Below are 14,015 nucleotides of genomic sequence, written 5' to 3' on the forward strand. Positions count from 1 at the left end.
GTCCTTTTAACCCTTATTCTTTTCTCTATTTCTATCCAATTCCCCTATCACTAAGTTTATTCATGAAACAAGTATGATTTGTCAGAATTGGGAGAGATGGGGGATAAATTGTTGGATATACTAAGGTAAAGGATGCAAGGAACAGAAAAAGAAAACAAATGTCATCCACATTCATTCTTACTCCTTTTCCCTCATAAAACTTACCTTTCCTTTGCAATACAAAAGCTGTATATTTACTCTAGCAAATTTTATTATGCATTAGAAATAAGACATTTGATTAACAATTATGTCATTGGTACTATTTGATATATATATAACATAATAAATTCAATATTCTTAAAGGTGTCATTTGTAATAGGTATAATTGATCTCATATTGGGTTTGAATATTTATAGGCTGTTGGGTATAATGGCTGCTATAATAATTAAAGTTGTCAGTGGTTAAACCGATTCACAGCTGGTGGATAGAGGGCTGGATTCAGTTTAATACAACTCTAATTTATTTCTGGTTGAGATAGGGAAAGCCAATAGAAGGATAGAAATGAGGAATTAGGAATAAGGTAGGAAATCTATTTACTTAATACTAAGTTTGTCTAAATAAAACCCCGCCAAAATCTAAACTGCTGTGTTTGCAGACTCTTCCTGTCCACAGAGGTAGACCTGCACTGAACTATCCTCACTGAATAAAATATTAAATTCTAACTTACTAACCTGTGCTAAAATGATGAACTATAAATATGTAATAAATTCCTAAAGCAATGTATATAATCTTCAGAGAGAAGTTGAAGCAGTTTTTCTTTCTCTCCAAAGTCAAAGAAGAACCAAGCCTCTGACAGTTTAGTCTCCCTTCACTCCAATCTGTCACCTCAGTTGACAAAACTGTTTTACAGCTCTCCCTCTGATTCAGAAGGGAAAAGCTCTCAGTCAACATTCTTTTCTTATTTTCAGGATTTGTATTTCAAATCTAAAAGTAATAGTCTCAAAGTCACTAAAAATCTTTTTCCTCTCAGAGAATGACCCAGAAATCTGCTCCTAAAGAAGTCAGAGCATCTGGACCTAGAACTCCCAAGCCAGTTCCTTTTTATGGTAGGCCTTCTTAAAGTGACTGCAGCAAACTCTCTCTGGCCCCTCTCTTAAAGGGGACAGTATAAAAGTCAAAAACCCTTTCTCTGACCTAAAACCCCTGCTCCAAATGAGACAGGGTAAACTAAATAAAATCCTTTTCACAACACATTAATGCATAATTTTTAGACAAGCTTAAATATCCTTTAAACTGTATTAAAATGTATTATACAGGATAATAAAAACTCTAGTTGAAAAATAAAAAGTGAAAAATGCTTTTAACAATATGATTTTGAATATTTTTTATTTTAAAAGTATTTTATTTTCCCAATTACAATAATTTTTAACATGTATTTCCTGAAGCCTTAAGGTTCAAATTGTCTACAATCCTTACTTCCTGCCCCCCTCCCAGGGATGGTAAGCAATTTGAACTGGGTTTTACATGTATTATCATGCAAAATATATTTCCATATTGGCCAGTGTTATAAGACAATACTCAAAAAATCCCCAAACTTCCAAATAAAAAACCAAATAAACTCAAATGAAAAATAATATGCTTTGATCTGCATTCCAATGCCAAAAGCTCTTTCTCTTGAGGTATTTGACATTCCATAAGTCCTTCAGAATCTGGATCACTGTATTACTGAGAATAGCTAAATCTTTCACAGTTGATCACTGTGCAATATTGCTGTTGCTATGTACAATGTTCTCCAGGTTCTACTTATTTCATTCTGCATCAGTTCATGAAGGTCTTTCTAGTTTTTCCTGAAATCATCTTGCTCACCATTTCTTCTAGCAAAATAGCATCCCATCACCATTATATCCCTTGTTCAGCTATTCCCCAATTGATGGACATCTCAAGTTCCAATTCTTTGCCACAGCAAAAAAAAAAAGCTACTATCAATACTTTTTTATACACATAGGTCCCTTCCTCCTTTTTTTTTTAAATCTCTTTATGATTCAGACCTAGTAGTGGTATTACAGGATTAAATGGTATGGAAAATTTCATAGCACTCTGGCATATTGCCCTCCAGAATGTTTGACTCAGTTCACCACTCTACCATGCATTGTGGAAAGGAAAACTAAAACATGTTCTGGACTTTCTGCCACTGAGTTGGAACCAACAGCAGTTGGAATGTTAGAGAGAAGAAATGGAAAAGACTGACAGTTGGTGGGGGAAGGGGCATCTGGGAGTGGCAGTTAGTTTGTCTTATGACTAGGACTTCCTTCCTGGCCCTGAAAGTGGAAGGAGCCTTTCTCCCTGTCTCTGGATAGGAGTGTCTCTATTTTCCTGATTTTCCCAACTGTGTACTCTCCCTGGATTCCTGTGATTGTGTCATTGACAAAAGACCTTAAGGGAAGCAATTTGAACTGTAAGGCCAGTCTTTAGGGTCATCAGTCTGAAGAGACAGGCCCAACCAGCTCTGAAGGTCAGAACTTTTCTTCCTCTTGCTGTCTACTGCTAAGACTTTTAAAATTAAGAAAGCTAGCACAGATATAGCATAGGCAGGAATAAGAGAAACCCTCCACCAGCCTGTGAGGCCTGGCCTCAGGTCAAAAGCTGAGAGAGACTCAAAAACCTCATCTAGGGAAATCCCTCTTCCCTCTTCCCTGATACCTCTCCAATCCAAACTTGTTACTGAATTTTATCTTTATTTAATTAACTGCAGTCAGATAAGAGGACTAACATTTTCAGGGGAAATAGAGGGAGCTGAACCTCAGGACAGCCAGTCAATTATAAACAGTCTTTATTGGACTTGCTGCTGGGTGACTACATCTGGGGGAAGGCTTGTCCCTCAGGAGGGTCTGTGCTTACCTACTCTGGGGTATCTGCAACATCAATCCATAGAGAATACACCCCCATAGGCTATCATAAGTGGCCCATTTCTCAGGAACCCCATTTTTCAAAATATAGCCTCTTGGCAGGGGGCATCTCTCTCTCCTTTTACCTCACTGGCAGCCATATTCCAGCTCTCCCTTCAACTCCTCATTTCTGTGTTACAAAACCTTCAGTATCCCCTGTTCTTCAATCCCCATTCATTTTCCCAATAAATATTACAGCATTAGTACCAAATTAGAATTTGGTACATCTACTCCAACATTAATCACTTTTCTTTATTATCATATTGGCCAATCTCATAGGTGTGAGGTATTACATCAGAGTTGTTTTAATTTGCATTTCTAATACATTTAGAACATAAGGCAAGTCCATATAAAGTCAAATTTAAATGAGAAACCTTGTTTTTTTTCCTAAGGATTATGGAAAAACTGTTGCTTAGCACATAAAGACAAATGATATATTACACTAATATATTTATATAAAACCAGAATTTCTGAAAGCATCTTTCTTCTTTTAATATATCCTGATAAATATTATATAATTTTCTCATGACCTACATGAACTACTTACTCAAAAGAAAGCATTCTCTTTGCTATGGTAAAAAACAAATTATTCCAATTATAGTGTGCAATCAACTCATAAGTGGCATAGGTGAAATTTGACTTTAACAATTATCTTGAAATGAACATACATAGAAGATTTCAGAACATAGTGAATTAGATTCAGCTTTAGCTATCTCATGCTTGAGGGAAGAAGGAGGTATGGAATTCTCAAAAGTAGTTTTAAAGTAGTTACTTTTAAAAACTTAAGTGCTTTAATGTTTCCATAATAATAATCTGTTTTCTCTTCTATCTCCCCCATTGGAAAGAAAAATTAAAATCCTTATTACATATCCATGAAATATCTGCTTTTAAGTTAAATTACAGAAGAGTGAAAAAAATTTTTTTCCTTGTGTTTTTGATAAGGAAGAAAATAAAGGAAAAAATAAAAAATTCTGAAATATATTTGGATGATTTAAAAGGTCTTCACTTTTAACTTTTTGGTTTTCTTGTACTATCTATATATCAGTTACTCACTGCAAATTGAAACAATGCCAAAATATAAAAGGGGAAATACTTATATAAAACCAGTTACTACTATAGCTCCATGGAACATCATAAACTGCCCCCTAATCAATTTAGTGTTGTTTTTTTTTCAATGCTTTAATTCTGGATTTGAGTAAATTTGACATGCAGCTCAACATGGTATATCTATGGGGATTGGTGTTTTAATTGGATATTTAGTGCCTAAATTTATTTTTTGACATTTCCTAGGCTTTTCTGATATTTAGTTCTTAGGGCAGACAATGTATGTAAAAAGCATTTTACAAACCTTAAAGTGTCAGATAAATATGAGCTATTTAAATGTTTCCACAGTTAAGAAAGGAATCAAACTACTGTTTTACACGTGTTCTTCTCTGTCTGTTCACATTAACTTAATTGTTATTCTTTTTAGCTTGTTATGCAAGCTAAACTAGTCAACCAAAAAGACAGCAAGTAAGAATACTTTATGAGAATTTCCATTTTTTGAAATTATTTTTCCTTATTTATGGTTGATTGTTCTCAACGTGAATGAAAACATGATATGCTAAGCAAGAGACACTATAACCATTCAAGTAATAATTAGTCTCAACAATATGGTCTTGAAGTTACTTCATCAAAGAGGAACTTAAGTATTCTACCTAATCAAGTCAGAATAATAGTCAAATTAAACCTATGGTGATGAGATGTCTCTAAGGCTTTCTCTTAAATTAGTAGAAATACTTAAAACGTTATCAAATGGGTCACATATAAACACCACAACTATGAATGGCATGCTAGAAATCTTTTTACTAGGCAGGAATGTCAATGTCTTAATACAAGTTAATGGAACAAAATCAGGCAATAGCCAATAAATATATCTGTAGATAAATGTTTATTAAACACCTATGTCCCAGGCACTGTGCTAAGAGCTAGATAGACAAAAGAGGCAAAAAGTTTCTGATCAGAAGGTCCACTGTCTAATGGAGGAGATAACATGTAGACAACTATACACAAACAAGATATATCAAAGATAAACTGAAAATAATTGGTAGAGGGTAGGTTTAAGAGTTAAGGAGGATGGGGAAAGGGTTCCCACAGGAGAGAATCTGGCTGAAAGGAAATGAGGAGAGAGACCATGAGGTCTTCTAGGAATGGGGTCAGCTAGCAAAAATTCCTAGAATCATGAAATGGAATATTATTTAAAGAAAAGCAAGGAGGTCAATGTTATTGGATTAAAGAATACAGCAAAGCTATAAGGTACAAAAAGACTAGAAAGGTTGGAGTAGGGGATTTCAAATACCAGAGGGGTTGCTATCTGATGCTGGAGGCAGTAGGGAGCCTGGAATTTGAGTAGAAACTATATAGTCAGACCTGTGCTTTAGGAAGATCACTTTGACAGTTGAATAGAAGAAGGTGGAATACGGATAGACTGGAGGCAGGGAGACCAATAAGCCAGCTATTGTAATAGTCCAGGCACAAGGAGAGGTGGGTTTACATCAAAGTGGTAACATAGTCAAAAGAGAGAAGGGGACATATGCAAGAGACCAAGGTTTAATCTATAGATCTTGAGAAATATTGTATATGGAAGTTGAATGAGAGGAAGAAGTCAAGGATCCACACAGGTTGTGAGGCTGGGTAACTGAGATGATGTCCAAAGTGTGTAATAAGATTAAACCAAATGTAATTTTTAATGGTATGCCAGTTTCTACAGCTACAGAAACAAATTAGACTAATGTGAAATTATGGATGTACTATTACCACATCTGTATATGAAAGGGTCCTGGGCATAAGAAAAACAAAAATCTATCCCATATTTCTTTCCCTTTCAACAAAAACCTCCCTGACCAGTCAGGGATAACAACATTAAAAATCATTCTTCATCTCTCCCTCTTCCATGGTCCCTGAAAAAAAGTATAAAGGACTTCTGGAGGCTTTTAGAAGCATTGACTTTCAAGAACTGTAATGAGTCCTGGAAAACATATAGTCTTTCAATTTTACAGATTTGGAGTTTATGGGAATTTAAGAACCAAAGAGCCTGAGCATTTTATCGACAATCACACACCCAACAGAAATGGGAGGAAAGACAGCTACAAAGTGGTAGAAAGGGCTTGGAGTCTGGAATGATTTTGCTCCAGTCCATCTGATATAAACTGTGTGACCCAGCACTAGTCACTTAAAATCTCAGTGCCTCAGGCTACCATCTAAGACTACAAGTTGCATAACATTTACTGACAGTGCATAGATAGAGGGACAGTTCCTTAAAATAATGAAATCATAGTTCCTTATAAAAAAAATAAAAGTGACAATAATACTTGCATTCTCCTATTTCAGAGAGGTATTGAACAAAAGAAGTAGAAAAAATGGGTCTTTTGGAACATAGAGAGGAGAAAATAATTCTCTGATGTAAACGAAAATAAATAAGAAAAACTTAGAAAATGTGATGAGTCAAAATGAAAGATGGTACAAAAAAGGGAAAAGCCAAGAAACAATGTAATTTTTGCAAATTCTAGATTCAATACACTTGCTCTAGCCTACTTATGAAACTAGAAAAGGAGGATATATAGCATATAGATATGGGAAGGTGTTTTTTTCTTAACTCCAGTCTGAGATCTTGGGGGGAAGGGTCCCCTCTGGTAGAAAAGGGGTATAATGCAATTCAGGTGGCAAAGGAATTCAGATGTCTCAGAGAAATCTGGAAGATCCTCAGGTAAGAAGCCAGTACAATAGTCCCCTGTAGGGACAGAATCACTCCATCTCAACCTTGTAAGGGACTTCAGGGGCTGTCTACTCTAAACCATAATTGATCATAAATTCCACACAAAGTAGTTATCCACACTTGAAGACCTTTAGTGGGGAAGAGGGAAGGTAAGAAATACAATTACCCCAAGAAATATGCCATTTTCATTTTCAGACAGCTCTTACTAAATATTCTTATAGAGTCTTCCATACATTCAAAATCTGTCTCTCAGCAACTTCCCACAAAGATTTTTATTCTGCCTCTGGGGCAAATTCCTCCTCCTCAAAAATTTGCTTGATTTTACATACTGATTACAGAGGTTTTTCTCTTTTTCTTGGGGATGCAGGTGAGGGTGGTAGGTAAGTGGCTGAGGAGTGTGAGGGAGAGAAGATGTATTTTTGTCACTTAAAAAAATTATTTTTTAAATAAGTTAAATGTAGTAAAGATTAGAAGGGAAACAACTAGGGGTGGAGGATGTGAATCACTGCAGCAAGTTTCTCTTATGAAGGTTACATTATAAAGGAATTATAAAATTATAAAGGAATTATAAAAATTGAAAATATAAATATATATAAATATAAACATTAAAAAATTTAAAATTATAAATAATTTCCAAGACATAAAAGTAATGAATTCAAATTTATAAGAATAAGAGCCATTCTCCAATTGATAAATTGTCAAAGGATATAAACAGGCATTTTCTAAGGAAAACAAATAAGCTATCAAAAGCCATATAATAAAAATATTCCAAATTGATACTAATCAGAAAAATGCACATTAAAATGACTGAGATTCCACTTCATTCCCATAAGATTGACAAAGCTTGAAAAAAGAAAGAACAGTTATTGCAAGGAAATGTGGAGAAAAGAGGCTAATAATATCAATAACACTATTGATAGAACCGTGAATTGATCCAGTCATTCTAGAAAGTAATTTGGAATTATATCTCCAAAGTTACTAAATTGCATATGTCCTTTGGTCCAGCAATACACCTCTATTAGCACAGACCTCCAAAAGATCAAGGAAAGAAGAAAAGGACCTATATGAAATATATTCACAGAAGCTCTTTTTTTTTTTTAATGGCAAGGAACTGAAACTAAGTATCCATCAAATGGAAAAAGGCCGAACAAATTATGGTATATGAATATGATGGAACATCACTGCAAAATAAGGAAAGGAGAACAGCTAGATAGATAGTTTAGTGGAAGAGAGCCAGGCCTAGAGATGTGAGGTCCTGGTTTCAAATGTGACCCCAGATACTTCCTAACTGTGTTACCCTGGGCAAGTCACTTAGCCCCAAATGCCTAGACCTTACCACTTTTCTGCCTTGGAACCAACATTATCAATTCTAAGATGGAAGGTAAGGGTTAAAAAAAATAGGAAAGGCATAGTTTTAGAGAAATCTGGGAGTGCTTGTATGAAATGATACAAAGTAAAGTTAGCAGAACCAGGAGAAAAATTTATATAATAATATTAGAAAGAATTTTGATCTCTGATCAATGCAATGTCAAACCACAATTCTATAAGACCAATGATGAAGACTGCTATCTGCTGCCTGACACAGAAGTACAGAGTGTATGGTATGTATTTTTAGTCAATGTAGGAATTTATTTTGTTTTAGTATGCATATTTTCTTTCTTTTTAAAAAAAACTCTTACCTTCTGTTTTAGAATCAATACTGTATATTGGTTCTAAGGCAGAATAGAGGTAAGGGCTAGGCAATGAGGATTAAGTGACTTGCCCAGGGTCATACAGCTAAGAAGTGTCTGAGGGGAACATCTGAACCCAGGATCTCCCATCTCTGGGTCTGGCTCTCAATCCACTGATCCACTCAGCTGCCCCCAAGTAGGCATATATTTACAAGACCCCCCCCCCCAATAGGGTAAATAAAAGTTTGTTCATTAAAAAAATTTTTTTTAAAATCTGTGCATTTTCCCTTCTCCAGTTGTAAGGCATCTCTACCATTCTCCAAAATCTTTCTAAGAGTATCAGCAATAGGCCAGTAATCACATCTTTTTTTTTTCCCAGTATTTTGAAATCTGGGACTAGTGAATTGAATTCATTGAAAGCAGTTAGGTGACCTCTTATTCCCTTCTCATTTATATTGGGCATTAGCTCCCTTTTAACTACTTTTGTCCTATCATTCCAAAGATCAATCTCTTTGAAAGACAAAACAAGAAAAAAAAAGTGATTCTGTCTTCTGTATCTGTTATCTTCCCTAAGAGGTGATTTTATAATTTTTAAATTTTATTTTCCTCATTCCATTAACCAAAGTAACAAAAATACAATTGCCACCACTCCACCTCCTTCATTGCAGAATCCCTTAGCATTTATTACTGGCTCATTTCCTTCTGGGGAATTGGGCTTTAGTCCTGACACAGTTCATATAATTGTTACTTTTAAAATTCACCTTTGTGGTAATGGAAAGATGTATTCTCTAAACCAGAATTCTTCATGAATTGATTGATGCCAGTCACTTTATTTTTATAATTTAATGATAAGGTTTTTTGTTTGCTTGTTTGATTTTTACAAGTGCTACTTTCCAATAACCTCTATTACAAAATATAAGCCTTGGGGAGTGGGGATAAAGATGATTGAATATTAATAGAAAGGAAAGGTCCTTCCTGCCACTATAGCCAATGGTAAATTGATGACAACTGAAGGGCTAATACATTGAATTGAACATGACCACAAGCAATTGGAGCATCTGACCTGACTCATGTAAGGAGCATTTTTACCAGGACAGAATTTTGTGGGGTCTCTTGCTGTTGGTACTTTTGGTGAATTAATCCCTGGGGGAAGGTAAGAACAAAAGAAAGAAGGAAGGAAAAAAGGAAGATGGGAAAGAAGGAAGGACAGAACTAAGGATAAAAGGAAAGAGGCAAAGAAGGGGAGAAGGAAGGAGAGAAAGAAGGAAGGAGGGAAAAATAGACCCTGTCACCAATAGGCACAGTCAAGAAAAACAAATTTCTTTATCAGTATCATCCCAAAACTAGGTCACATTCTGTACCCTGAATCCATTCCCTCTCTGCCTCCAAGTAAAAAGATTCTCATTTTTGGAAAGGTTGAAGACTACTGCCTAAGCTAATGTGAACTATTTATGATTTATAACAACTGGCAAAATTCTGGGAGACAAAGTTTTGGTTCTATTCATCGTCATGCAGCCTCTGTGGGCCTAAGTTTATCTAAAAGAAGAAGGGGAAAAGTGATGATTTCTATGGTCCCTTCAAACTCCTTTACACTAAATGACCCAGAAGATTGCTGGTCTTAGAGCTACAGGCCAACTCATGTTTTCTTGACCTTTTATGCCTATAATACTCATTAGTAGAAATTATTACTTGGTACATGCTATGTGCCTGCATATTAATACTACAACCATTGATGCTTAAATTAGAATTATAAATCAATAATTGATGTAAACTTAACATATTTAATTTAAAGAAATATATCTTTTCATCTTGGGGCAGCTAGGGAACAGTGGATAAATCTCTAGTCCTGGAATCAGGAAGACCTGAATTCAAATGCAGTTTTAGATACTTTCTAACTGTGTAACCCTGGGCAAATCATTTAAACTCTGTTTGCTTCATTTTCCTTAACTGCAAAATGATGTCAACAATTACCATGTGGAACTACTGTGAAGATCAAATGAGATAATATTTGTAAAGTGCTAGGTGCATTCCTTAACACATAGTGGGCGCTATGTAAATGTTTATTTTCTTTTCGCTTCTTTTCCCCTCTCAAGAAAAAAAATCAGTTGAAACACAACTACTTTAAATTTTGAATTAAGCACAAATTACCTTTGAAGGCTTCAAGTTCCTTCCTGTTTAAAGATAAAAACAAAAATGATAAATTGTAAATAATCTAATAATTTGAAATTCTATTTAAAATTCCAATAATATTATTTTCTAAAAACATTAATGTATTTTCACTTATTTACTTTTCATACTTTCTTAAAATTAAAACATAGGTGGCTCAAATTTTACTAATGTTGCTATAATATTTTTTTTCTGTTAAATCATTAACAATGAAAGGCATCGTTCCAATGCCTGCGTAAGAATTTAAATGATGCCAGCATTAGTATATAATATTACAATATGTATTTTGGAACCAGTTGAATCAACTCATCTAAAAGCTCTTATAGACAAATTAACACAATTTTCCTTCTACTATGACAAATTAAATATGAATTATCTAAATTCTCCAACAAGAAAAATGAAGAATGAAACATTAACATTTTTCTTTCAAAACTGTGTTTATAAAAGTAGTTTACATCTTTGAACTGAGTTCTCTAATTGAATCCTTCTCTGAATCAAATTAAGCCCCTGGGAATACTACTGATTTGTTACTTTGTCAATGTCAATTAAGAATGCCAGAATATAGTTTCATAAGGAAGCAGACAGCTGGATGAAATAGATGAGCAAATGTAAAAGAAACATTATGGCTTCTTTATCAAAAGCAAGAGATATTTGTAGGATCTCTTGTCTATTTCAGACCAATAACATTTAACAACTTATTTTATTGATAGTACTCTGAGAAGTGGTATGTGTGTAGGGGAGGGTATAATTCCTAGTTTTATTAAAAATCTGCTAGTGTTCAGAATTATTAAATATATATAACTAATTACAAAACCTACATTCTTAAATGAATCATTTCTATTAACATCTGGTAATAAGACTAAACACATTCATAGTAAAAACATGTAAGGTTCTAGCACTAGCTAGTCTGAAGATACTTGAATCAGAAGATAATCATTTTCCTAAAGCCCTCATATTTCCCATAATCCTATATTTCAAAAACTAAGAAAAAGTACAAAAATTCTAATGTCAACAGGCAAAAAAAAATTGTTGCTACTCAGCAGACAAAATATACCATTTTAAAGAAGTTAAGAAGATACAAATTAAACATGTCTGAAATGTATTCTCTACTCCATTAATATAATAAATGCTGAAATACCCAATACAATGACAGGACATAAACACACTCCCTAAATCAGAAATAAGGACATTGAGGAAACACCTTGAAAAAATTTCCTTATTTGTCTCACTGTGATCCTAAAATGAGCAAACCTCTATCACTACTGCCCAAAAAGAGAAGAAAAATGTCAGTAGGTATTATGGTACCTTTTATTTCTCTTACTACAGGATAATAATTGTCAACTTATCTATCTTAACCTATTATTTAAAAAATTAATGTGTTATGTTACAATATGGATTAAGGGAATATGTTCTTTCAAAAAGCTAACACTCAAAACTATCAATAATCACATGAAAAATGTTCTAACACCCTCCTGATTAGAGAAATGCAAATCAAAACAACTCTGAGGTACCTCCTGGCAGACTGGCCAATATGACAATAAAGGAAAATAATTAATGTTGGAGGGGATGTGGCAAAATTGGGACACTAATGCATTGCTAGAGGAGTTGTGAACTGATCCAATCATTCTGGAAGGCATTTTGGAATTATGCCCTGTGAATTTCAAAACTACTCAACCCTGTTCAAACCATTCTTTAGAGATGGGATTTGGCTATTTCCTGATCAATAACAATAGAGATACTTGGAATGACAGAATCAGGTCTTGGAAACTACAATCTCCACCCTACTCAGGGTAACAGGATTTAGGAAGGGCTGCAGCAAAGCTCAAGATTTAATTATTTGAGAATATGACCTTCAACAGACATGTGCAAAGGGGACAGACCTCTGGGAGGTCCTGGGTTAAGCTAGAGCCACTATTGGCACAGGGGAGACACAGGAAGTGAGGTAGAGGACAGCTGAGGAGTCTGGGGACTTCCTGTGTGGAGGAAAGGAGGTTGTTGGAGCCTGGTGCTTGGAGTGAAGGCCCTCAGACTGTTTCTCCATTTTGGTCACGTGAGTGATAGGAACTGATCTCTTTTCTTTGCCTCGGCTATCCAGGGCCTTGGGCCTTTGGCCCAGCCTAAGCAGAGTGGATATTTAAGCCCTATTCCCTTCTCTTCCTTTTCCCCCTCTCTCTCTTTCCCTCTAATACTTTTCTTCCTCCTGTTTGTAATTAGAACTCCATAAAAGGTTGACTGCTGACTTGAGTTTTCATTTAGGAATTACATAGCTGAATTCCTCGGTGACCTTAAATTAATATATATATCAGTCTTTTAAAGTGATTTCCATATCACAGCCCCCAAAGCTTTAAAAGTCATGATATTTTGAACTAGAAGGACTCTTCCTCATTTTTTACTTCTCTAAGAATTTCTCTAGGTTTAGTCCACAAGGAAGCTATTCCCTAAAAACAGAGATAGAAGAACAAAAATTTTTCATCCCCCAAAACCTAACACCATAAAAGTGGCATTCTGTACACCTTAGAATTCTTCCAGTAGTGATTTTATCTGTTCAAATGAGTCCAAGGAATGGGGCTAAACTGCAAGTAATGAAGGTTTCCTATTTTTTTATAGACTATGCATGACAGGGTTTTAAATCCTCAGTATGAATGGGGGGGGGAGGGGAAATCTCAGTACTCTGAAAACAAAACTTTTATGTTAATATAAACTCATACAATACTTTATTTCAATTGAATAACTACTTCAATAACTGCTTCTACTATATCTGGCTGCCCCCATTCTGGGATGATGCCAAATTCTGTGTGAACCTTTGGCAGAGTAGCTATATCTATTTTTGAACATTTTCAGCTATGAAGTCTAAATCAATAAAAGTGATATATGAAAAAAATTAAAATAAAAATAGGTTCCATTAACAATGGGATGTTATCGTGTTAAAATTTGGCTCATCTGTCTAGTAAGCTAAGATCTTTTCATGATTTTTAGCATCTCATCTGTCTCTTTCTTTGGTCCATTGACATCATTTATATGTCCACTGAGGCACCCCAATCCACCTTCCCTATAAAGGGAGATACCTATATTTCATTTTAATGGCTGAATTCAAACTCCACTTCCAACTTTTTTTTTTTTTTGCTTCTTCACAATATTTCCCACATTCCTTTCTCTATTTACTGGTATATAAATCTAATAACACTAATAAGAATAGTATCCTAGAAAAATATAAGAATGCTATTTTTTAAAAAAGGAATTAAAACCTCATTGACACACAGCACAATTTCCTTCAGGACCAACTTGATTTCTTTCAGGTTCTTAATCTGAAGGTCATTGCTAATCTGCATGATTATATATATATGTGTGGTTTTTGTCCTTAAAAGACTTTACTGTAGTAAAAATAATTACAAATACTCTGCCTCAAATTCACAGATGAATGAATCTAAGTATAGTCTTGAGTTCAGAGGAAATAATTTATAATTCAGTTGTTTAACTCGGTTGTAACCCCCTTAGTCTCAT

The 14,015-nt window shown here is 34.6% G+C and overlaps 1 protein-coding gene across 2 annotated transcripts in view; it reads right to left on the bottom strand.

The window, feature by feature from the left end:
• The window catches only part of DTNBP1 (dystrobrevin binding protein 1), a 208,979-nt gene that overhangs the window by 81,658 nt on the left and 113,306 nt on the right, over positions 1 to 14,015 (bottom strand). For both annotated transcript variants that reach the window (XM_007487917.3, XM_016431759.2), the window contains exon 7: positions 10,497 to 10,519. In XM_007487917.3, the coding sequence (XP_007487979.2) occupies positions 10,497 to 10,519 (23 nt within the window). The remainder of the gene's footprint in view (positions 1 to 10,496; positions 10,520 to 14,015) is intronic.

The sequence above is a fragment of the Monodelphis domestica genome, chromosome 3 (genome assembly GCF_027887165.1).
Source record: "Monodelphis domestica isolate mMonDom1 chromosome 3, mMonDom1.pri, whole genome shotgun sequence".
Lineage (NCBI taxonomy): Eukaryota > Metazoa > Chordata > Mammalia > Didelphimorphia > Didelphidae > Monodelphis > Monodelphis domestica.